This window comes from Talpa occidentalis, unplaced genomic scaffold (assembly GCF_014898055.3).
Source record: "Talpa occidentalis isolate TD23 unplaced genomic scaffold, MPIMG_talOcc4v2.1 talOcc4.4, whole genome shotgun sequence".
In the NCBI taxonomy this organism is placed as follows: Eukaryota; Metazoa; Chordata; class Mammalia; order Eulipotyphla; family Talpidae; genus Talpa; species Talpa occidentalis.
The window spans coordinates 33595795-33621237 of record NW_023604295.1 but is presented as its reverse complement, the minus strand read 5'-3'; the positions used below and the strand labels follow the sequence as shown (position 1 = coordinate 33621237).

At 45.3% G+C, this 25443-nt stretch overlaps 1 protein-coding gene across 5 annotated transcripts in view; it reads right to left on the bottom strand.

Moving 5' to 3' along the window:
* Positions 1-25443, bottom strand: part of ST6GAL1 (ST6 beta-galactoside alpha-2,6-sialyltransferase 1) — a 115937-nt gene that overhangs the window by 26327 nt on the left and 64167 nt on the right. For all 5 annotated transcript variants that reach the window (XM_054700428.1, XM_037525262.2, XM_054700429.1 and 2 more), the window contains 2 exons: positions 4353-4488; positions 193-849 (listed from right to left, as the gene is read on the bottom strand). In XM_054700428.1, coding sequence (XP_054556403.1) covers positions 193-799 — 607 coding nt within the window. In that variant the 5' untranslated portion in view covers positions 800-849; positions 4353-4488. The remainder of the gene's footprint in view (positions 1-192; positions 850-4352; positions 4489-25443) is intronic.

Genomic DNA, 25443 nt, shown 5'->3' with positions numbered 1-25443 from the left:
GGAACCTGGATCCCTATCCTTTCAGCTGCTCCCACGTACCCTTTGAATCATAAAAGACAGTTGAAAAAGACCGATGTGGACCCACTCTACTAGTCCTTGCTGTCAAACTTGGGATCTTGTCTCCAATCCTTTCCATATGCCCAGCTACTCCAAAAGTGTTCTAGCTGCTCAGTTAACAACTCCAGAACCCACCTATTTCTTGGCCCAGTTGGGAGGACTTCATAGATCCTGCTGATGAGACGACAGCACACCTGCCCCAAGGCCCAGCCTTGGTCCTAATGTTCTCCTTGGGCAGGTAATCCTCCCATTCAGAGGTATTGAAGGGAAAATCTGTGGCCTCAACCATGGATACGTTCACTTGGTCCCGGAGGTGGCACCTCAGGGCCTCTGCACTGAACTTGACACCCGGCCCTGGCCCCTGGTAGGACACTTTGTACTTGTTCATTTTCAGATAATTCTTCCAGATCTTCTGCAGCCTAGGGATAACGTTTTTAGAAGAGCTGTCCTTGTTCCACACCTGGTAAGAGCCCGCAGGCTTGGCCTTGACTGGGCCCCCGGAACTGTGGTGGGTCTGACTGTTCCTGCCAGGGTCCTGGGTGATGCCTGAAGAGGCAGACTGGGGACCAGATCCCATGTCCTGTTTCTCCAGACTCTTCAATACCTGAAATTCCTTGGTTTGTAACTTAAAGGAATCATAGTAACTTCCTTTCTTCTTTTCCTTCCACACACAGATAACAGCAAACAAGAGAAAGGCCAGCACACAGCAGCTGAACTTTTTCTTCACGTTGGTGTGAATCATAATGAAGATGCATTCAAGGAAGCAACTCTGTTCTGGGCGGGAAAACCAGCCTAAAGGAAGTTAGACAAGGCAAAAAATTAGGTAAAGAAAAGCTAAAAATACAAATGGCAAAGGGCAAGATGTAGGCTAAGTGATAGAGAATGACCGAACTTGAATTCCAACCTGGACCTACTACCCAGAAGTTCTAAAATCCTCAGCAACTCAAATAAATTCACTGTTGAGTTCAGGCTTTGAATGGCAAGAGCAGTCCTCAGACATTGCTGTCTTCCTCTCTGAGCCATGTATTCCCCTACCATTCCAATTTCCACCTTGATGTTCAGGTTTACATTATCTTCTATGGTTTCCTGACTGCATTCTGGGTCTCTTAAGTCAGAAGCCACATCTTATACCTCAGTAGGTTCCCAGCGCCACACAATCTATTAAATGCATGTTTGAAACTAGAAGAAAAAAGAGCAGGCTGGGCAGCTGCACCACCAGAACCCAAGCTCCCTAAAATCCTAAGTGGTCCAGCATCCTTTCAAAACTGCCAGAAAGAGATCACTTGCCATAGATAGTACCATCGATTCATGATGTATATAAGGCTGTGACCTTGGACTCCTGGTCCAAGAAGTAGCATTCAGAATTTGGGGGTGCTCTTGCAAGACTTTTATCAAGTTTTATCAAGGAAGCTGACTCACTTCATGATAAAGGTATGGACATCCTGATAAGGTAGCAGACATGTGACTAGTTAAGGAAATGAAGACTCATTAAGTAGATAAGATGTTGATTCTTGTCATTTAACTGTAACCGGAGACACTGCGATGTACCACACCAGCAAGCATGGTGAACCTGCATCTAATGCAAGGGCATCTCCTGCACTGTGCAGAAGCACTGACCCTCACAAGTCAGAAGGTGTTCTATGCTCCATTTTTATAGATCAGCAACATCAGACTCTGATAGTTGCAGAGACACAATTAGGATTACCAGCTGAGTACGTGGTAGTGCTGAAGTTCAAATCCAAGTGCCCTGGATTCCATAATATATGTCCTTTTCACTACACTATGCACAGAACTGAGATTTCTGCAGCATGGATCTCACTAAGCAAACAGGACCTGAATAGTCTCCTTCATTTCTGGGTAAAGACCTACTTTGTTTTCACAGAATTTATTGTGTAACTGAATGGAAGATAGAAGGACTTTGAACTCAAACAGTATCTCTATCTTCTGAAAAACATCAAATTCTTTTCTAAATAACTAGTTTTGTTTTTTTTTTTTTTTTTTACTGTAATGAGTTTATACAACCACCTCCAAGGTTGTGGAGAACTACAATCCCTCCCCATGAAGGCCACTAAGGATATTAGGATGAGGCTCTAGGAGTACTGGGCTGGGTATCCATGAAACCTGAGTTCTCATTCCCATTCTCAGTGACATTGGGAAAATCACTTAGACTTTCTGCACCCGTTTCACTTAGACTTTCTGCATCAGTGTTTAAATGGGTCCTTCCATCCACTGGAACATGTGTGTGTGTATAGGTTTCCCCCAAAGATAAGCAATTTGGGGGCCCCAGCAGTTTCCTAAGAATTCAACTCAATTCTAACACTCCCTACCCTGAAATGGCATTAGATTCCACAGGTTCAGGGTGAAGACTCCTAAGATCACCCTCCATTTTAGGTGCCAGTCTCAAATCCAGGTTGTCACCTGCACTTCTGTTCAGCTGGCTTAAGTCAGAGATTCCCACAACTCCCTCTGCAGATTTGTCTAATTTGCTAAAATAACTTACAGAATCCAGGAGACATGTTTACTTACTATATCACTGATGTACTACAAAGGATGTAACTCAGGAACAGATGAAGAGGTGCACAGGGCAAGGTATGGAGAAAGGGCACAGAGCTCCCATGCCCTCCCTTGGCAGGTACACCATTCCCCCCAAATATTCACACATTCACCAACCTGAAAGTTTTCTGAATCCCTTCTCTTGGGCTTTTACAAGGACTTCATCACATAGGCATGTGTGTTAAATCACTGACCACTTAATCCCATTTCCTCTCCCCACCCTGGAAGTCTGGGGAGTGGGAGGTAGATCTGGAATTGCCAACCCTCTAATCAAAAAGTTGGTTTCCCTGGCACCCAACCCCCAAATTTAGATGCTCCCAAAAGTCCCCCCACTCACAAAATGATACCTTTATCACTCTGGACACTCAGGTAATTTCAAGTGTTGGGGAGCTGAGAGACAGGAACTGTGGGTGAAGACCAAATATATATGAGAAATATATGTATTTGTTATAAACCACAGTACCATAGTGTCTTTTCTCATTTGTGAAGTGCTGGAGGAAAAAATGAGGATGGTGGAAACAGGCTAGTACATGGAACTTGTACATGAAAAGGCACAGGAGGTTTCCTGAACAGAGAGCAGCCCCTCAGCATGTGGCAGCGACGTGGGACAGTGAATGATGGCAGAGCAAAGCACTGGCTGTGGCTCATCCTAGCTTCAGTACTTCATCAAGGACACTCACTTAAATAACGTCCAGACTGCTCTCGGAGTCCACTGACAGTCCAGTCAAAGCAGAGCTTCCCACCACCCCAGGCTCAGGAACCAGTGGCTCTGGGGAGGATGGGCTGCTGCCTTGGCCTGCCAAAGTTTGGGATATGATGAAATGTACACAGAGGCAGAAGAACACAAAGATCAGTGAGGAGACTTGCTGCATCATCAGAACACTAAGGTACTTGGTTTCCTCTGACACCATATACAACTAATCACATAGCAGCTGAAAAAGAATTACAAAAGAGGGGAAAGGAGCATTTAAGACAAATTTTTCTTCAGAAATTCATTGGGAAAATAGACCAGGTTTTGAATTTTTCAATCACACCCAAACTGACTTTTAAGCTTCCAGGCATCTCCACTGTGGCCATCTCTTCTCTTGTCCATTTGTAGCTAACAAGACAGCATTACCTTCCTACTTCTGACCTCTTGTGGAGTTCACCCTGATTTCTGTGCTGTTCTTGCTCCCTGCTACTCACATCTAGTGTTTAGTGATATTTGCTTTTCCCACTCCAGGGAAACCGTTTTTGGTATCATTCTGAAACCCCAGTGCCCACCCAGCACAGTGGCTGGAGCTCAGTATGCACTGATCAGTGAACTGTAGCCACGAATCCTTACAACCCCACGAGGCTTCTACTAACAACTCATGCTTATAGAGAGCAACTCCACAGTAAACCAACAGAAAGAAAATTCCAGCCTAAGTAAGTCTCCTGCGCCTGGTCTACTCCTTTTTACCATGTGCCTACCGCCAAATGCTTGGCACATAGTAGGTGCTCACAAAAGGTAGATGGAGCTACAGATTAAATTCCAATCTTACATATATAATTTACAGAAATAAGCAAATCACTTATCCGCCCTCCATCCTCATCGTTGAATCAGGGCAAAAAATAATACCAGAAGAAAATAGCAAAGGGAGAATGAGACATTGAGACCCAGTGTTTCCTTGCACTTGCACAAATTATCATGCCTTTTTTTTTTTCCATTCAGGAACATGCCCCTTTGCTGCCTCCTAGCCCAGTCTTCAGGTGTTCCTTACCTGCTTCTGACTAATATCCCTGGGGCTGCAGACCCTCCAGGTCCTCAGGAACCAGCACTAGTCTCCATGTGAGTGATGTTTGCTTTATTGGATATGGAGGCCAAGGCTCATTTGTCTCAGCATGATCAAATAACATCTGTAAAGACAGTGGGTGGAAACAGAAGAGGTAAGAGCTGTTTTCCAGTAGTGGCAGGGTTAACAATTAACGATAGGCACTTCTACTAGGCTCCAGTTTTGGCACTGGTCTCGACTATGGCTCAAGCTAGGAGGCTCCAAGGGACTCATCAAACAAGAGGGAGAGAAGAGGCTGGCACAGAAGCAGTGTTCTGGATCTGTGTACAGCACAGAGCCTGGAATAGGCTATCCTTGGTAAGAACAAGCTAGAATGACAGAGCTGGCACCGTTAATCAATCCAAGAAGAAAGGTTTATTGAGTCACTGGATGGGGACACATTCATAGCAATTTGGGAAAGAGAGAATTAGGTTCACCCCAAAATAAACTCTAGACAGATCTGTAAATCTTATTTCTTATCAAAGAATATTTAATGACCTATCAGCATGATAACTGAAAAAAATGTACATATTATCCAAATTAAAAAACTGTATTTAAAAAATGTATATGTGAGAAAGAGAAAAGACTAAAATCAATACTTATTACACTCATATATACATCCTGAATGGTTGAAAAGGGACCGTTTTTATTTTTTATAATTTTTGTATATTCCCAAATTTCTAAAATGTGCATGCAATACCCTCAGCTTTGGAAAAAAATAATAAAGATAGAATTTTTAAAAACCTAAAAATAGAATTCTATATTTGTCTGCTTTTCTTTCTTGCAGTATGTAAAAATATTGCAAAGCTAAAGCTTGAAACAGTCACTTGCAAGAAAATTTCAACTGCTACATAGGAAAATACTAGAAATGTACTAGAAATGAAAACAAGAGTCAAGTTACAAAGGGTTAACCCAGTCAAAATATCCCAAATAAATGGACTGTTGACATGAACAGAAAAATCATAAAGTAGAAAGTACAATTAACAGACAGTAATTCTAAAAGTGATAACTGGATTGTAATGAAATTGGTGTATTTTGAGGGAAGAACTGCTGGCTAATACACATTGTATAAACTAGTATCTATATATCGGTTATCCCTTTTAGATTTCTTTCACAACTAGTCATAATCAATCGCTTATTTGTTAATTGAAATTTTATTGCAAGTCACTGTATTAAGCTATATCTGCTAGGACAATTTGCACACTAAGATTAAAATCATTTCCCAACCAGGATATTTTTTAAAATCAAAATCTATTTTAGGGGCCTCCCCTGGTGGCGCAGGTGGTTGAGCACAGCACTGTGAAGCTGTCTGCAGCCTCTGCAGTGCAGTTGGATCCCTGCCGACGAGATACGCACATGGTGCGGCAGACCCCTCATGACTCACCAGCTGCTCCCCTTAGCAATATATTTCGGTCAGTCCACCTGGTGAATCCTCTCATCCCCCACACCTCTGGCATGTACCCCAGTTCTTGTATGCATGAATAAATAAATCTTAAAAAAAATATATCTATTTTAGGTCCTAAGGGACTTCCAAAAGCAGTCACTGAAATAATCTTCAATCCAAAGTGATAACAGAATTCTCAACTCTGGTGAGAACATTTAGAATTCATGACAATGATGGCTACTATTTATTTAGTACTAGCAATGTGCTAAACACTAACTTTAACTTGTAGGTTATGAGTATGAGCTCTGGAATTAGGTTAACTTGGGCGAGAGTTCAAACTCTACCTGTCACCAGTTACATGGCCGTGGTCAAGTGACTTAACTCCCTAAGATTCAGCTTATTCATCTGTAAAATGGGAGCAGTAATAACAAAGGTGACTTCAGACACTTGAAATTTAAACAATCTATAAGATAAGCCACCCAGAGGCTGCGACAGTGCCTGTGACAATATTAGAAGCATCACCTCATGTTGTGCTCATCATCCCTATTGTGTGGTACCATTACTATCCCCATTTTACCAATTGGGAGGTGAGGGAAAATAATTTTCCCAGAATCACTCATCTCTAGTGCTCCAAAGGTCCTAAGAACTTTTATTTTTTTATAGCTCTGCAGATAAATGCATGCAATGCCCCATCTACCCTGTCACATGGGGTCATACCACCTCGGACTCCAATACTCACTTAAAAGTGGTGCCCCTGGACTTTGAAGTTTTCTTGACTCCACCAAAAGTGACATGACCCACTATGCCTTTTCTGGTTCTCATCAAATTACATGACTTCTATGTTTACAGGTTTGTCCCCATTAGACTGAAAGACCCTTTAAAATTGACCTCTGATCTCCACACCTAACCAAGCTCTGAACCACAATTGGAAAGTGCTCAGAAGTTATTGAGGGAAAGTAGGAAGCTTGCTCTGACATCACCCCAACCTGCTCTCCTCATCCTTGAATGGTTAGAATTACTTCAACCCACCTACTCCCCATCCACCCATCTCCTTCAAAGACTAGATCCCCTTTATAGCACTGTCACTGAAGAAGTTTGTCTGTTGGATACACTGAGGGACTTCACTGCCTCCCCAGGTTGCACATTAGTGTGTGAGCAGCTCTGCCTCTAGGGTAGGTCTGAGAATGAAGAGAAATTAATAAGTGCTGTGGTTTTCAAGTTCTATTTTCTGCAGCCACATAGACTCAGAATGAGAGCCACTAACACATGACTCTACACTCAGCACTAAGAAATACATATGTGTGAACTCAGTTTCTCCACCCATGAGATTCCTGTTCATTATTTGAATATTTTCGTTCTCTGCGACACTACATCTGTCTTAACTGTTGGGCATAATAACATCTTCTACCTACAGAATCATTCAAGTCCCCTGGCCTCTCAGTTCTTTAACCTCCTCTACTCTACTAATGGTTAAGCCAGCCACTCACCCAACATGATAGAAATGATCTTGTCATTTCCCAAAAAATGTACCCCCTCAATTATCTTTTTTTTTAAAGATTTATTTATTTATATAAGAACCAGGGTACAGGCTAGATGTGCAGGAGGGTGAGAGGATTCACCAGAGCTGGGAACAGAACAGGCACACTGACGAAATACACTGCTGAGGGGAGCAGCGGGGAGACAGAAGAGGTCTGCTGCACCATGTGGGATTCTCGCCGGCCGGCAGGGATCGAACCCGCACTGCAGAGGCTGTGGATAGCTTCACAGCGTGGCGCTCAACCACCTGCGCCACCAAGGAAGCCCCCTACCTCAATTATCCTGATTTCAGGCACCCCAGTCTAATCACCACTCCTACCTTTGCAGCTTCACCCAATGAATATCTGACTCCAAGATCTCCAACAACCTGGGTTTGATCCCACTACCTTCTATCTCTCATTTTCCTCCTGTCCTCACTTACCTTCCTACTCAGCTTAAATACCATAGTCAAACGAACTGACCTCTCTTGTCATACACAGTTGGAATTCAACTTACTCTTCTATTCCACACCTACAAGCATGCAGCTAAATGACTAGGAAAAATAAAATCATACAATGGCACTGATTTCACTTCAGCTTTATAATCATTAACTACAAGCAACTCCTAAATGGTCCTCACACTACTTGTCCAGTGTATTCATCCGCCACTCTCCAAGAAAGTATTTGTAGTCCCCTCCCTCAAATTTCCCAACATCTTCACTCCCACCTCATGAGAAGAAAGGAAGCTACTAGAATATAACTTCTACATGCAGACATTTGTACCACAGTCACCCACATCACCTGCATTCATGCCCCTATGACCTCTTATTACTTTAGAAGAATTGGCTGCATCCAACACCTGTCCTCTATATCCTATATGCCTTTGTTAACTTAAGGATGTTCTTTTACAAAAATGTCCTTCTGCATGAAAATCAGAAATCATTCCCATCAGGATACAGACATCTATTGTTATTCCTACCTTAAAAAGAACCTCTCATTATTTAGGCAGACTCTACCAGATCCTGATCAGTCTTAGGATCACTAATAATGTGATTTTTTTTTAAAAGATTTATTTATTTATTTATACAAGCACTGGGTACAGTCAGAAGTGCGGGAGGGTAAGAGAATTCACCAGAGCCAGAGCGGAGAACAGAATAGGCAGAGTGACGAAATACACTGCTGAGGGGAGCAGCGGGCACGACAGGAGAGTTCTGTCACGCCATGTGGGACCCTCGCTGGTGGCCAGGGATCGAACCGGCGCTGCAGAGGCTGCGGGCAGCTTCGCAGCCCAGCGCTCAACCGCTGCACCACCAGGGGAGGCCCATAATGTGATACTTAAATGGACAGTATGTGGGGCCTCCCTGATGGCTCAAGGGGTTAAGTCTCAGCACTATGAAGCTATCCACAGCCACTGCAGCACTGGGCTCCATCCCAGGCCAGGGAGATGACCCACATGGCGCAGCAGACCTCGCCTGTCTAGCCCGCTGCTCCCCTCAGCAGTGTATTTCAGTCAATCCGCCTATTCTGTTCCCCACTCTGTCTCTGGTGAATCCTGTCACCCCTCACACCTCTGGCCTGTACCCCAGTTCTTGTATTCATCAATAAATAAATCTTTAAAAAAAATAAGTAGCATGTGCCTTCGACATAAGGAAATCTGAAGGACACAGCACTACCTGTAGAATATCTTGCCCAATATATTTAACTTGTATATGATCAAGCCTTCACATGTAATTCCAGTTCTTAGAAAATTCAGGAGAAAAAAGAACAAGTTAAATGACACTATAATTATCAGACAAATTCAAAAAGCAACACTTTCTACTGGACAAAAGAACTGCTTTCAGCAACAAGTCGATGGGCCTGAAAAACAAATGGCTTAAAAAGACGTAAGAACGATATGCAATTTGTAGACCTCCCTTGAGTCTTTAGGGACGAACGGAGAAATCTGAACATAGACTTAATATAATTATAACATATTATAATGATATTAAGAAATCACTATTAATTGTTTTATATATATTAGTAGCATTATTATATTGTGGTTAAGTATGTAGTTGTGTAGAACAAAAGTGTTATGCACGTGAAGTTATTAGAAATGAAATCTACTTTACAATACCTCAAACACATAAGAGCAAATAAAAAAATTCATTATCATTTTTTCAAATGTATTCAAATTAAGCTTCATAAGGAACAAGAGTGATCTGCAGACTCTTGGACAACATGGTTTGGGAGTTGGGAGAATTGAAAAGAGCTTGAAGAGAGAAGTTACAGTAGACAATTGTGTCTGTTTTACTGAAGGAATAAACTATAAAAGATACATGACTGTACGGATATCACATATTCAGTCTTTCAAGAGTTCTACATAAATTTCCCTATCCTACCAACAAAACCTCTTACTCTCATTTCACCTTCCACCTCCTACCCTTTTTCTTTTCTTCACAGTAAAACTCCCTGACAGAATAATCACTGTTTCCAATTTCCGTTCCTGCCATTCACTTGACTCCACTACAGTCAGGCCTCCCCCACATCCATGAAATAGGTCTTGTCTGCCACTGAACATTCCATGACTCCATGTTGCTAATCCGTCTTCACCTTACTCATCCCATGGGCAGCATTTCACATCACTGGTCACTTCTTCCTCCTGGTTTCCTTGGATGTTTTCCAAGTCTACACTCTCCTGTTTTTTTTTCTATCTTACTAGTCACTCCATCTCAGCATTCTCTGTGATGCCCACATCTACACACTCAAGTGGCCCCAGGTCTGAACTTTGTTCTCTCTTGCCACTCACTCTCCACTCGTTGCAAGTATCTGTGATCTGTACTCCTACTCCCAGTGTGTAGTTTACACCAACACATGTTTGTAGAAATGCATTAAAATGAGTCAGAATGTAGGGTCCCTCAGTGAATTTCTAAGGAAAGGAAGTCCTTAATAATTAAAAAAAATATATAAAAAACAGTAGGCTAGGGATGGGAAGTATAGAATAAAACATTAAATCACTCCACTCTTTGCCCTACTATCTATTATTTGTACCAGTATGAAAGCATTGCAGAAACAATGATTCTTAGACTTAGAGAATATCAGAATTATTAAAATTACTTCCTAAAATACAGATTTCTGAATTTTGTCTCAATCATTCCATCCAAATAATTTAGGATGAGGCTCAGAAATCTGCATTAGCAAGTACCCCAGGAAATTCTGATGCATGTGATCCATCTATTATTCAACAGACTCTGAGAAACAAGTAGCTTAGGACAGTACCAGCCATAATGAAATCTGCAGATAATCTGAGAAAGTCTTATCAAGGATTAGCAGAAGAAAAGTTCAGCTATTCAGTGTAACTAACTTTCAAAATGATGGAAAAGAGCAATTTTATATCTGTTGAATCTAATAACTTTAAAAATAAGGTTGGTACTGTAAATATCCTTTTATACTTCATTATTCTAATAATCCTTTTGATTGTATTTTTAAAACTATTGATGTATGATAGGTTGGGGGAAAAAAAAAAGTTCTTCACCACCAATAGCATGAGAAGACCTGCCCTTGGAGATAGAATTCTGTCTCTGTCTCTGTTATCTCAAAGGCCCAGATTAAAATTCTGGCTTTTAACTAGTTACAAGTTAGCCTAATTCATCTACTTGTGTAAGCATTGTGTTTTCATCTGTAAAGTGTGGATAACAATACTTTAAAATTTGCCTCTGCTAGGTGATGGTAACAATTTAATAATAGACTTTATCAGTTTGTTTAAGCTCATAATTATTGAGCTTTTACCAAGAGCTACATGCTTTACACACAGTAAAGCCTTTAAAATGTGGTAAATCTCATTTAAGTCCTGCAATAACAAAAGCACCTGGGTGGGTGCTGCTATCACTGGGTCACGGAGGCCGCTCAGGAGCCAGTACATCCTGCTGTTGACTCCAATATCCTACTTCCTAGCCACTGAGCTCCATCGAGGGCAGCCAACACAGGTCAAAATGTTAATAGTTTTGTCAAAACATTTCTGTTTTACTCACATGGGCAGCAAAAGTCAGAAATGTGATAAGGAACAGGAAACCTACTTGTAATTGGTGAATTTGAGAAGCCAATGGAAAGATGCCATGAGAGATTTATCAAGAGCCCCAGGAGCTGCAGTGGCATATGTTTACCTGAGAACAAGTCCAGCTGCCAGGCTAGTGGTGGGGAGGGGGAAATCCTGCTCAGATCAAGCCCTGATGATAGAGGGACTCTTATTCTCCCAGCACTAACTTTCCAACCCAGGTTATTAAAAGGGTCTCTTAACAGAGGTTAGATCTCTTCCAGCCAGGTAGGGACTGATGGAGAAGATTAAGAAGTCCTCAGAAATGCCTGAGTACTTTTCCTGGAGTTTTTCTAAAGTGTGGGAAACAAAACTTCATGGGGGGTATTGAGTCCCCACTCCAGATTGGTAGCTGCTTCTTGATTCCTAGCTAGAGCTAGCCACTCTGAACCAGTAAGGAGAGCCCAGAACTCGTGGTTAACGGAGCTCTGGCAAAGGGAAATCATGGGTCATTTGTTACTATCTTCATTCAACCTTGTGCCTTCAAAGGACACATATTTGTGGAAATACTTGCCTTCCTATTTGACATGTGCCCACCCACTCCTTACATAAGCAGTAAAATCCCCAGCACCAGCCCAATCCCAGCCCCAGCCCCAGCCCCAACCCCAGCAAGAATCTCCCTCATCTTACCACATCAAAGACCACTCTGCACTCCACTCCACCAGGTAGGAGTAAGCTGAAGGGGAAGAAACTAAAAGGGCCTATAAAGAGGGCTGAACCAATCACTGCGCCCCTCCCACACAGTAGACCAAACCCTCTTTGCTCCAACACCTGACAAAAGCACAGAGAAAAGAAAATAGGCCTCCTTCCTCCTCAGGAAGAGGAAGTTTCACCTCCTTTTAATCTTCAAGAAAGAATTAAGTTAGTGGTATGCAAGTTTTTATGCAGACAAAAAGTATAGGGTGTAACTGTGGAGAGCTGTGTGGAGATTTCTGGACCTACTAAACATAGAGCTTCCATATGATCCAGCAATTCCACTCCTAGGTATTTACCCAAAGGACACAGAAACATCAATTCCAAAGAACACCTGCACCCCTATGTTTATAGCAGCACTGTTTACAATAGCTAAGCTTTGGAAACAACCCAAATGCCCAAAAATAGATGACTGGATCAAGAAGATGTGGTACATATATACCATGGAATATTACTCAGCATTCAAAAAAGATAAACACATGCAATTTGCAGCAACATGGATGGCGCTGGAAGGGATCATGCTCAGCGAAATAAGCCAAAAAGAAAAAGAAAAATACCGGATGGTCTCACTCATAGCAGGAATCTAGAAAACTTAAATAAGGGACCAGGAAAATGAATAACTATAAGAAAGTGAAAATCAAAATCAACAAAAAACTATGAACCAGAGACACTTTTAGGCGGGCGGGGGCGGGAGGGGAGGGATTGGGGTCAGAATGGGGGGCTGCAATTGTATGGGGAATATAACAATAAAATTTATAAAAAAAAAAAAAAAGAAAACTGAATCTATACAAATAAAGAGCCTAAGAAATGAAAAAAAAAAAAAAAAAAAGTATAGGGTGTAATATAATGAATCTCTATGTTTTCCTAACCCAGCTCCAAAGATTATCAACGTTTTGCCAATCTTGTTTATCTGTCCCTGTCCCCTGGAGTAGTTTAAAGCAAATGCCAGACTACATATCAATTCCTCCCATTTCAACTCTTCTCAGCTAAGGTTCCATGAGAAAATTAAGTTCTAATGGCCCAAGATATCCATTTATGTAAAGAATTAACTTACTTACCTAACATGTACTAGCAATGTACTAGACTGAGAGTATAGACCCTCAAATCACTTTCTGTAAAGCTTAATTTTCTGGAATACACCACAAACACACACACATACACCCCACGCATCCACAAAAACACACCAGATTCTAGAAAAGAATATATATTGTGATATGTAATATATATAAAATCCACCTTCAAATTTTTACCAAGTCTTTTAAAACAGTCTGTTATACTGAATTCCTTGAATGGGGGATCCAAACAACATTGGCATATTTTGTTTGGATGATATGCTACTCTTAACTCTCTTAATTTAAAACCATTCCCCACACTCTTATTTTTTTTCTTTTTCAAGACATATTTGTTGAAGAAACTAAGCCATTTGTCCTATGGAATGTGCCACGTTCTGAATCTGGCTGATGACTTCCTCCATGTGTTTAAACTTACTCCTCTTTGCTCTGTGTTTTCGGTGTACTGAGTGTTAGATTTCACAACTTGTTGAGATTCAGTGGTTTCAAGTTCAATGGTTCTCCAAATACTGAGGGGGAAGGGGTCAGGGAACAGCTAAGAAGAGCTCCACTTAGTTGTTTATGGGAATTTGGGGAGACAGAAATGAAGAGGGAGATCTCAGCTTCTCCACTTCACAGTGGCACTGAAATCTATAAGAACAACAAACACCAGCACTCATAATAGGTTAATTTATTCAGCCAATGCAGACTGTCTGCTGTGAGCCAAACTGGAGATAAGGTAGTGCAGAAATCAGCCAGATATCCCTAATCTCCCAGAACTTGCCTTCCAGTGAGGGGGTAAGTAAATAGTAAAATATGCATGCTGTGCTTTGCAAGGGAGGTACTGGTATGCAGAAATTCCAAACCAGGAAGATGGATAAGGATAGAAGGGTGAGGTGGAGCGTGGTTGGAAATCAATTTTAAATTGAGTGGTCAGAGAAAGTCTCACTGAGAAGAGGCATTTGAGCAAAGAGGATTCCAGGTGGAGGGAAGAGCAAAATGCCTAAGAAGGGACATGTCTGGCCTTCTTCAAGGACCCCTCGGGTCCTGGAGCAGAGTGGGTGAGGAGGAGGGTAGCATGAGATGAGGTCAGCAACATGTTAGAAGCCAGATCACATGGGCCGGAGACCAGTATAAAGATACTAGTTTTCACTCAAATTCTCCCTGACTTAGGTTTGAAAGGGTACATTCTGGCTGCTGTACCAACAATCAACTGTGGTAGGGACCAGTTTAGGAAGACTTTTTTTTTTTAAAGGAAGATTTTCCAAGAGGCTATTGTAACAATACAGGTGAGAAGGCCCATGAGTCCATTTACTGAGCTCTGACTGGTGGTAGCATTTTGTGTTACCAGATTCAATCCTTATCATCACCCTGTGAGGTGGATACTTGCAATCTTTCATAAGCAAAGAAACTGATGCTCAGGGCATTTAAGCCATTCGTTCAAGATAGCACTGAAAATGGTCACATTGGGGAGTGAGCCTGATTATTTACTATGACTTATCCACTGGCCATGTTGCCCCTCATATGTACCTCTACTCAGTCTTTCAGAGGGCCCAGGAGAGCCTTCTCTTGGCTAGCTCAAGGATATTTGACAGCTCCTCCATTGGACCTTCTGGTGACAGCCTTTAACTCCTACCCCAGACCTCTAAGTGTGCAAACCTCATCTTCATCTGGACCTTAGGATCCAAACTTTCTGCCCCTAGACTAGAGACCTTAATACCCTATTGCCCCTCAGCTAACCATACACCCCCCGGAATCAGGCCAGGTGCCCTAGCCTCCAGAAACCTCTACCATCATCACCTCCCTCCTCTCTAAGATCACAAACTCTCTATTTGGGCAATCTGAGCTACTACCACTGAATCCTGCAATGACTCCTCTTCCTGTTTCTCATGGCAGGAATGACTGGTTGCCCTTCAAAAATGTCTTTTCTCTGCCACATAATGCTGTTGCTGAAAGTGACAGCCCAATCATGGATTATGTTCTCCCCTAAGTGCAAATGCACAATCACACACCCTGCATCTAGGTGGGACCTTCTGACTACCTGCAGTGAAATGAAAGCAAAAAGAACATTGTCACTTCTGAGCCAAGGAGGTAAAGTGAGTTAGACTTGCCCCAAGAGGTCGACACTACAAACCACCATCTGAATACCTATTTTTCTAGTAGTCTAAGAACATTCAGAATTCTCAGCTATGTAGACTTTTCATCATGCACACAGTTCTCTCCACATACCAATATTTCACTTGCACAGTGAAATAACAGAAATTCCCCTTAATTTGGTCCTAGTCAACAGTTCCTAAATTCTTCCACCTAAGTACTCCTTGCAATTATTTCCACCTGTTGTGATCCCCAGGTTTTAAAAGATATTTTCAGCCAAATTTAAGATTTTGAGTTCTTGGGCCTCCCCTGGTGGCGCAGGTGGTTTAGCACCCCGCTGTGAAGCTGTCTGTCTGCAGCCTCTGAAGCGCCGGTTAGATCCTGGCCGGCCAGCAAGGGTCCCACATGGCATGGCAGACCTCTCCTATCTTGCCTGCTGCTCCCCTCAGCAGTGTATTTCGTCAGTCTGCCTGTTCTGTTCTCCGCTCTGTCTCTGGTGAATCCTCTCACCCTCCCGCGCATCTGGCCTGTACCCTGGTTCTTGTATAAAAATAAATAAATAAATCTTTAAAAAAAAAAAGAATTTGAGTTCTTATGTGTTATTAAAAGGACAAAGATGCCCTGCCAATATGGTTCTGACCAACATCGGCTTGTCATTGTTACCGCAAATGATAAAAATTAAGCGTGATTAAAAAAACAAAACAAAAAAAACTTGGGCCTCCCTGATGGCACAAGGGGTAAGCACCGCACTATGAAGCAATCCTCAACCTCTGCAGCATGAGTTTGATCCACAGCCGGCCAGAGAGAAACCCACATGGCGAGCAGACCTCTCCTGTCTCGCCTGCTGCTCCCCTCAGCAGTGTATTTCAGTCTGCCTGTTCTGTTCCCCGCTTTGTCTCTGGTGAATCTCTTACCACCTTCTGCATCTCTGGCCTGTACCCCAGCTCTTGTATACATAAATAAATAAATCTTAAAAAAACTTGATGATTTAAGTAAAAAAGGTTGTCACAACCTTGCATCCTGAACAGGTCTCTTACCTCCTCCTTTGGGAGGACCTTACTGTTTTTCCACCTGACTCGTTTCGGCCCTTTTGTCCTCGTCGCATTATTTCCTCTAATGGACGGGTGACTCACATCTATGTCACCCAAACTCCCCGCCGCGACCGGAGAACGCCTGTCCTTCTGGGCTCTTCCTTCTCTCCTCCAGGCCTTGGGCGACGACCTTGCCACCTGCATACGCTGATGTAGCAGCCGATGGGCCGAGGCAGAGGGGACACATGCGGCGGCTGCTCCACCTCCAGCCCGATCTCATCACCAGGCCCGAGTGCACGAACACCGGGGAAGGGGAGGGTGGAAAATTCGGCTATTCTAGCCCCTATAAGGGCCATAGGGCTGGCAGGCGAAAAAGGCCAACAAACCATGCAGTATTTGCCCTTTTCTACCTCCGACCTATATAATTGGAAGCATCAAAAACCCCCGTTCTCAGAAAATCCTAGAGGTCTTATTAATCTTTTCGAGTCTATTTTATTCACTCACCAACCCACCTGGGACGACTGTCTCCAACTCATGCAGATCCTGTTTACGACAGAAGAAAGGGACAGGATCTGGGGAGAGGCACGAAAACAGGTCCCGGGTGTGGACGGCCGCCCTACCCAGGATCCGACTGCCATAGACCTGGGGTTCCCCTTGCACCGCCCTGATTGGGATTACAATACCCTTGAAGGCAAGGAGCGTCTCCGGGTGTACCGCCAGACTCTGATGGCTGGGCTCCGAGTGGCGGCTAGAAAGCCGACAAATCCGGCTAGGATCCATGATATAAGACAGGGGCCGACGGAAAGTCCGGCTGCCTTTCTAGAACGCGTCATGGACGCTTTCAGACAATCTAGTTCCCTTGACCCCAAGGCTCCCGATAGCCAGGCAGCGGTCACACTAGCTTTTGTCAATCGGGCAGCCCCAGACATAAAGAAAAAGCTTCAGAAACTTGAAAGACTGGGGGAGAGGCCAGTACAAGAACGCCTCAGGATAGCTGAAAAGGTGTATCATAATAGGGAAACGGAGGAGGAAAAACAGGAAAGGCTTAGGGTAGAGCAAAGAGTAAGGGAAGACAAAATTAGAAAAGAAGACTGTAGCCAGCGAGCAGCAGAACAAAAGAGGCAGAGCCGCCAAATGATCCATATTCTGCTCAAAGCAATGGGCCGAGGCGACAAATCACAAGGAAGGAAACCCAGGCCCAAACTGGAGAGAGACCAGTGTGCCCGATGCAAGAAACGCAGACATTGGGCCAGAGACTGCCCTGACAAGCCTGAGCCTGAGCCTCTACGCAAACCAGGAAAGGTTCTCCAGGTCAACACGGAGGACAGTGACTAGGGAGGTCAGGGCTCGGCTCCTCTTCCCGAACCTAGGGTAATTTTAACATTGGAGGGGAAACCAGTTGACTTCTTGGTGGACACAGGGGCCTAGTATTCAGTTCTCGTACAGGAGCAAGGAGAAAAACAAAACCGCACCACCTGGGTCCCGGGACAACTGGAATTCGAGAATATGGATGGACAACAGATCCCTGAGTCAATAGGGCCCAAGGAACGGTCAGCCACTCCTTCATGGTAATTCCGGACTGTCCTACCCCGCTGCTGGGTCGAGACCTCCTGACCAAGGTAGGAGCCTCTTTATTTTTGGGCCACGAGGAGTACGGGTCAGCTCTCAAGCGGGACTCCCGCTCGACTCTGGGCTCCAACAAGACCCACCTGTCCATGTCCTTACGATGGCACTGGTTGACGAATACTGGTTGTATTCAAAACCACAGGGGGACAACCGTATGATGATTGACTGGTTGCAACAATTTCCCGAGGCGTGGGCCGAACCGGGGCGGGGGGGGGGGTGGGGGGGGCCGGGGGCCTGGCTTTGCCGCCCACCAGGCTGCTGTTTTTGTGGAACTAAAACCAGGGGCTGACCCAGTTTGCATTCGTCAGTACCCTATGCCGTTAGCAGCCAGACAAGGCATTGCCCCACACATAGTGCGGCTAAAGGACTTAAAAATCCTCCACCTGTGCCACTCTGCTTGGAACACCCTGTTACTACCAGTCAAAAAGCCTCATTCTTCTGACTACCACCCAGTTCAGGATCTACGCAAGGTTAATGCCCGTGTGGCCGACATTCATCCCATGGTGCCCAATCCATATACTTTGCTAAGTGCCCTGTCTCCACAACACACCTGGTACTCGATTCTGGACCTTAAGGATGCCTTTTCTGCATCCCTTTGGCACCTCAAAGCCAGGATATTTTTGTCTTTGAATGGCAGGACAATACGGGACGGCTGGAGCAATTAACATGGACTCGGTTACCACAAGGATATAAAAATTCGCCAACTCTATTCAATGAGGCACTGGTCAGAGACTTGGAACCCTTCCGGGCCTCCCACCCTCATGTTACTCTCCTCCAATATGTGGATGACCTCCTGTTGGCAGCGGCCGACCAAGAGGCCTGTTTAACAGCCACCAGTGATCTATTGCGGCTGTTAGGCTGACTGGGCTATCACGCCAGCGTAAAAAAGGCCCAGTTGTGCTCTACGGAGGTCACGTACCTGGGCTACCGCCTTAAGGAGGGACATCGCTGGTTGACCCCAGCCATGACCAGGACCATCCTAAATATCCCAAGGCCAACAAACCGGCGACAAGAACGGGAGTTTCTCGGGTCGGTGGGCTACTGCAGACTCTGGAAATTGGGGTTCGCTGAAATGGCACAGCCACTGTACGATCTAACCAAGGGAAATGACGCACTCTTTTCCTTGGGGCCCTAAACAAGACCAGGCTTTTCAGACTCTCAGGACCACCTTGCTGTCAGCCCCAGTATTAGCCCTACCAGACCCCACCAAACCTTTTGTCCTTTTCGTGCCTGAAAGCAGGGGGATCGCCAAGGGAGTCCTCATTCAGGCACTGGGACCCTGGAAGTGGGCCATCGCGTACCTGTCCAAGCGATTGGACCCTGTGGCAGCAGGATGGCCCTGTGTCTGAGAGCCATAGCAGCTGTGGCTATCCTGGTCAAAGACTCCAACAAGCTGACTCTCAGCCAGCAGACTGAAGTGGTAACTGCCCACGGAATTGAAGGGGTCCTGAGACAGTCACTGGGTAAGTGGATCAGCAACACACACCTTACCCATTATCAGGGGCTGCTCCTCAATTCCCCCAAGTGGTTTTTAAAACCAAAACCAGCCTTAACCCAGCCACGTTGCTGCCAGATCCTGCCTTGCAGGATACGCAGCACGAATGCCATGACATCCTGGCTAAGGCCATCTCTGTAAAGGGCAATTTGACGGATACCCCTCCTGGTTGAGGCAGACCACGTATGGTTCACGGATGGCAGTAGCCTGGTGCAGGACGGTCTCCAAAGGGCGGGAGCGGCAGTGGTCAGTAAAGACAAAGTTATTTGGGCTCACAGACTACCCAATGACACTTCTGCACAAAAAGCGGAGCTGGTTGCCTTAACAAAGGCCCTCCAACTAGCCCGAGGAAAGCGGCTAACAGTCTACATGGACAGTCGTTATGCTTTTGCCACTGCTCACATACACGGTGCAATCTATGCAGAACGTGGATTCCTCACCACGGAGGGGAGGCCGATCAAACACACTCCCATCATTCAGGAGCTACTGAAGGCTGTCCAGCTACCCTCCCACCTAGCAACTGTACATTGCAGAGGTCACCAAAGACTGGACATTATAGAGGCCCAAGGCAACCACAGGGCGTATGAGGAGGCCCGGAAAGCAGCACTATCTACTAAGGAACCGGTCACCATTAGGTGACCAAGGTTGACCTCCCAGAACCCGGCATGGGACCTCTTCCAAGTAAGGCTCCTACATTCACAGAAAAAGACCACCAATGGCTCCAGAAAGAGCATGCTGAGGCTCAGCAAGACAACGGCTGATGGAGGACTTAAGACTCTCTACTTCTGCCTGAAACGGTAGGCCAAGGCTTGATTAAACGCCTTCATCGGGCCACGCATTTAGGAACAGAAAAAATGAGAGCTTTAATTAAGACTGCTTGCTTAGACTTCCCTAAAATTCACCAGATAGCCAAGAAAATAGTAGAAAACTGCCAGGCCTGTCAACAAACGAAACCCGATAAGACGGTTGAAAGATGGGAAAGCGGCTACGAGGTGAGTTCCCTGGCGATACATGGGAAGCAGACTTTATAGAAATAAAACCAGGAAAGTATGGGCACAAATACTTGTTAGTTTTGGTAGACACCTTCTCTGGGTGGGTTGAGGCCTTCCCCACTAGAAGGGAAAAGGCCCTTATGGTCTGTAAAATGTTATTAGAAGATATTGTTCCCAGGTATGGAACACGTAGAGGAATTGGGTCAGATAACGGACCAGGCTTTGCTGCCCAGGTTGTACAATGCCTGAGCAACTCCCTGGGGATTAATCGGAAGCTACTTTGTGCATATCATCCCCAGAGCTCAGGTCAGATAGAAAGAATGAATTGGACCCTCAAGGAGACCCTGACTAAATTGTGCCTAGAGACTGGCGGGGACTGGGTGACGCTCCTACCCTAAGCACTTTTTTGGGTCAGAAATACCCTTTATTCTTTGGGGCTTACCCCGTTTGAAATAATGTTTGGACGAGCCCCGCTGGCCGTCCCTAGAAATGCAACCAGGTAGGCAGGGCCAGAGCCTCTGGGGCTAGCTACTCCTTTTAGCCCTGCAAGCAGTTTGGAAGACCCTGTGGCCCCAGCTCAAAGCCTTGTACAGTCCCAGTTCCCCCAACCGCAGTCTCCATGGCTTCCAGCCTGGAGATTGGGTCTGGGTCAAATGGCATTCTCCAAAGACACTGGAGGCCAGATGGAGGGGCCCATTCCTAGTCATTTTTACCACCCCTTTTGCTTTAAAGGTAGATGGAATAGCAGCCTGGATCCATCACACCCACGCAAGGCCACTCACAGGACGAGACCAGCTGGTCGCCGATCCCGGTCAGTGGATGGCCAGAGAGGACCCATCAACCCGCTGCACATAAAACTCAAACTCTGCCGGCACCCGGACTAACTCCCTGAGACTGATTCAAACAAGTTTCCCAAGTGAGCCGCTACAATGATCGGACCGTTCCTGCTTTTGCTGACCCTTCAAACTGTATGTGCTCTCCCCTGCATCCTTTTGGATGAGCCCACATACCCCGTGGAACATCGCCTGGACCCTTAGCAATGCAAAAACTGGGAAATTGGTTGCCCGGGTCAGGCACCGTGCTCCCCTGGGGACTTGGTATCCAGATATATCCGTTGATCTCTGTAATCTGGCAGATGGGGCCTGGGATAAGTCTAATAAGGACACAGGTATTTTTACCGGGTGCTGTAATAGGCCAGCCGGGCGAAGCCAAATCAGAGAAAGTCATTTTTACCTTTGCCCAGGGCATGGGGGGCGTAACGTGCACACCTGTGGAGGAGAAGGGGAGTTCTTTTGTGCATCCTGGAGCTGTATCTCCACAGGCCATATTGACTGGACAGCTCCGTACAAAGGGGATTATATTCAGGTTGGCAAAGCTCCGGGGTCTGAATCCTCAGGTTACGAACTTTTGCCAGATAAACACCATAAGTGGGGCCACAGGTGGGCAGGTGGGCCTTGTGTGCAGGCTCAGTGCAACCCAGTTGTACTAAAGTTTACCCAGCTGGGCAGAGACCCCAAGCTGCTCCCCCAATGGATTGATGGAATGACCTGGGGGCTCTATGTATCTGGCACAGATCCGGGTGTCTTGTTTACTCTAAGGCTTAATGTTTATCCACCTCAAGCACCCCAACCAATGGGATCAATGGGACCCAATAAAGCCCTAGGCCCAGTCCATTCCCGGGAACCCACTGCTCCGGCAGCCACCGTATCTCCTACCTCCTCGGGGTCAGCAAGCACCCCGAGTGACCTCAAACGCTCAGTCACACCAATAGTATGGGCTGCTCAACCGCCAAAGACTGATACTTTCCTAGAAATGGTACAGGCTGCTCAATTGCCTGAGACTGACGCTCTCCTAGAAATACTTGGGCATGCGTTTCAGGTGTTTAATGCTTCCTGGCCTGACTTGACTTCTTCATGTTGGCTTTGTTATGACTCAGCCCCTCCCTTCTACAAGGGGATTGCAGCCTTGGTAATGTGTCCACCTCTATGGAGGACAGTGGCTGTCGATGGCAGCAAAAGGCCAAATTAACCCTACAACAAATATCAGGGCAAGGTCTATGCATTGGAACTGTACCCGAGTCCCATGCACGACTCTGCGCTCACAACATGACCCTTAGCCCTAGCATGTCCCGTTCCTATATACTCCCTCCCGCGGACGCGTGGTGGGCATGCTCTACGGGCCTGTCCCCTTGTATCCATGCAACGGTCCTGAATCAAACCGGTGACTTCTGCATTCTTGTACGATTGGTACCCAAACTAGTCTATCATTCATATGATAGCTTCCTTGATTCTATGGAAAAAATTGCTGGGCCCACCTCCGGATGGGTCAAAAGGGGACCAGTAGCTCTCCTCACTCTCAGTGTAATTATGGGTGCCAGCTTAGTAGGGGCAGGCACTGGAACTGCCTCCTTAATTTACCAGAATCAACAATACTCCAGCCTGCGGGCGGCTATTGACATAGATATTGAAAGACTGGAAGTCTCCATTGCACACATGCAGGAATCCCTATCCTCCCTAGCTGAGGTAGCGTTACAAAACCGCCGAGGACTGGACCTTATTCTCTTACAGCAGGATGGGCTGTGTGCGACTTTAGGAGAAGAGTGCTGTTTTTATGTTGACCATTTGGGGGTCATTAGAGAATCCCTTGCCAAAGTAAGAGAGGGTTTAGCTAAATGAAAAAGAGAATGGGAGGCTCAATAGGGATGGCTTGAATCTTGGTTTAACACCTCTCCGTGGCTGACGACCCTGTCGTCAGCCATTGCGGGACCTTTAGTTTTGCTCTTGCTAATGCTTACATTTGGCCCTTGTATACTCAATTGCTTGCTTGCTTTTGTTCGCAATAGGCTCGAGGTGGTTCAAACTCTTGTACTTAGACAACAATACCAGCCGCTGCAACCCGTGCAAGCTCCAAACATGTATTTGGGACCTTAAAATGGTGTTTTAGAAAAAGGGGGGAATGTAAGGTAGAGCATAACAGCAGCCATTTTTAGAATATAGCAGCCATTTTAAGAGCATAGCTGACAGAGAGGTTGCAATTCCTGGAACCCAGATTCTAAGAATTGCCATCTGTAACTGTCAGATGACCCTGACAGTTGGTTCTAAGAACCGGCATCTGTAACTGTCAGATGACCCTAAAGAACCCATTCTAAATGCCTATATAAACTGCTTAATTTTGAAGTTCGGGGTCCAACCCTGTCTGGGCATGGCCACTGTGTCAGTTCCACTCCAGGGGTTCGGACCCTAGCTCGAGCTAGCTAATAAAGGCCACTTTTGCTTTTGCATCGAACTTGGGTCTTGGTCGTTCTTGGACTCGACACCAATGTGCTCTAACACTGCCATCTGCCGGATCAAGACAAAACATGTAAGACCTTTAATGGAAAGGAACTTAAGTACATTTAGTGTGCACTACAGAAAAGACAGAAAAAATAGTTTTAAAATCAAGCACCCAAAGTTACCCATCCCCTCTTGGGTAATGTCCAGCCAAACAGGATTGGCCCGAATCAAGGCCTGAAAGCCTGCCCCAAACCTAAAGCACCTTCCAGTGGGGACCCATAAAAAAGGGTCAGAAGCAGTCAAACAAGTCTGGGAGGAAAAGAGCAAAATCAAAACCAACATAAAAGCTGCCATTGTTAATCTCCCCCTGGGTCTCTCACCCACATCTGTTTGAAACAGTCCAGGACGGAGAAGCAAGCACAGTTTCTTCACATGTCTCTCTGCTCCTTCTGCCACCCCCAGGTCTCCTTCTGGCTCTCCATCCTTCCTTCCTTCCTTCCCCAGTCTCCTCTCCAGCTTCTTTTCCTCCCTACTCAGCTCCGGCCTCCTTTGGGTGGGGCAGGGACCCTAGAACCTTCCCTTTTCCTGGGGACTACCCTGTTACAAGAGGAGGGGATGAGTTCTACAGAAAGAAGTGATGTCAATTATTTCTCAATAAAACTGGGGGGAAGAATTTTCCTTTAAATTCCGATAATAGGGTCTGATGCTCTACATCTGTCTTTTCAAATCTCAGTGTAATTATGCCTTTACTGAAAGTGATGTCATTTTTTGGAGTTGTTGGGTTCAGAGAGTGGGGTCCTTGGCTTCACTCTGGGAAAGTTTCGCCATAGCTCCCCTTTCACCAGCACCGGCAAGTTCCCAGGCGAGTTCTCTGCACACAGAGATTTTAGTTATATCCAAAAGGGCAGGTTTATTAAAAAGGGGAGAGAAGAAGAAAGGACACTGGCATAGACACAAACAGGCAGAAAGGGCTGCCTTGATAGGGACAGGTTTGCTGAGAGAGGCCTGGATGGTTGCAGGCAGGCGGCCTTGAGGAGAGCTGCCTCTGCTAAGAGAGGTCAGTGAAGAGAAGCCCCAGCCTGGTACAGGTCACGGACAGGCAGGAAGCTGCTGCCCTATGGAGGGACAGAGTAGGCGCAAAGGAGCACCTGCATAGGAACAGGTAGGTAGAAGGACTGCTGCCCTGCCAGTGAGGAGACTACACTGATAAAGTCTTCTTTTCTTCCGGAGGGGCTCACTCATTCTTGGAGTGGTTTGTTGTTGACTTTGAATAAACTATGTAGAATTTGAAAGGGGCCCTTAATCTCCATATCTTCACCTTCAGGTCTGTGCCCAAGACCCTCCCTACAGCAGTCTGCTACTTGGTTGGGTCTTGGGCTTTGTGATCTAGGATCTTAGTTCCTATAGCTAGGTTAATGGCTATGTAAATCCCTTCTACCCTCACAATGCTCTTGGCATCATGTGAGCTAGGTTTCTGATCTTGTGGGGCCTCCTTTCCAGTTTTTCTGTCCTTATCCTCCATCAAAAGCAAAGATGTCTGCTAACTTAGTCTTAATTTTATGAGGAATTCCAGAGCTGGAGGTCATGCCTCAGGGTCTTTGTTCTTTTCCTCCATTGAAGTTTCATTTGTTGGGCAGGGGAAAGCATCAGAGTTCCTTGACATTTCCTAAATGCCAAAATCACTGACGTGCAGTTCCCTGTCCTTAATGTCACCAAGGTGATGACAGTTTTAATCTCAGCAAACTGATCTCTTACTAGGATCAGCTCAAGGGCAAATGGGCCACCACACAAAAAAGGAAAGGAATGTAGAAAAGAGTTTGT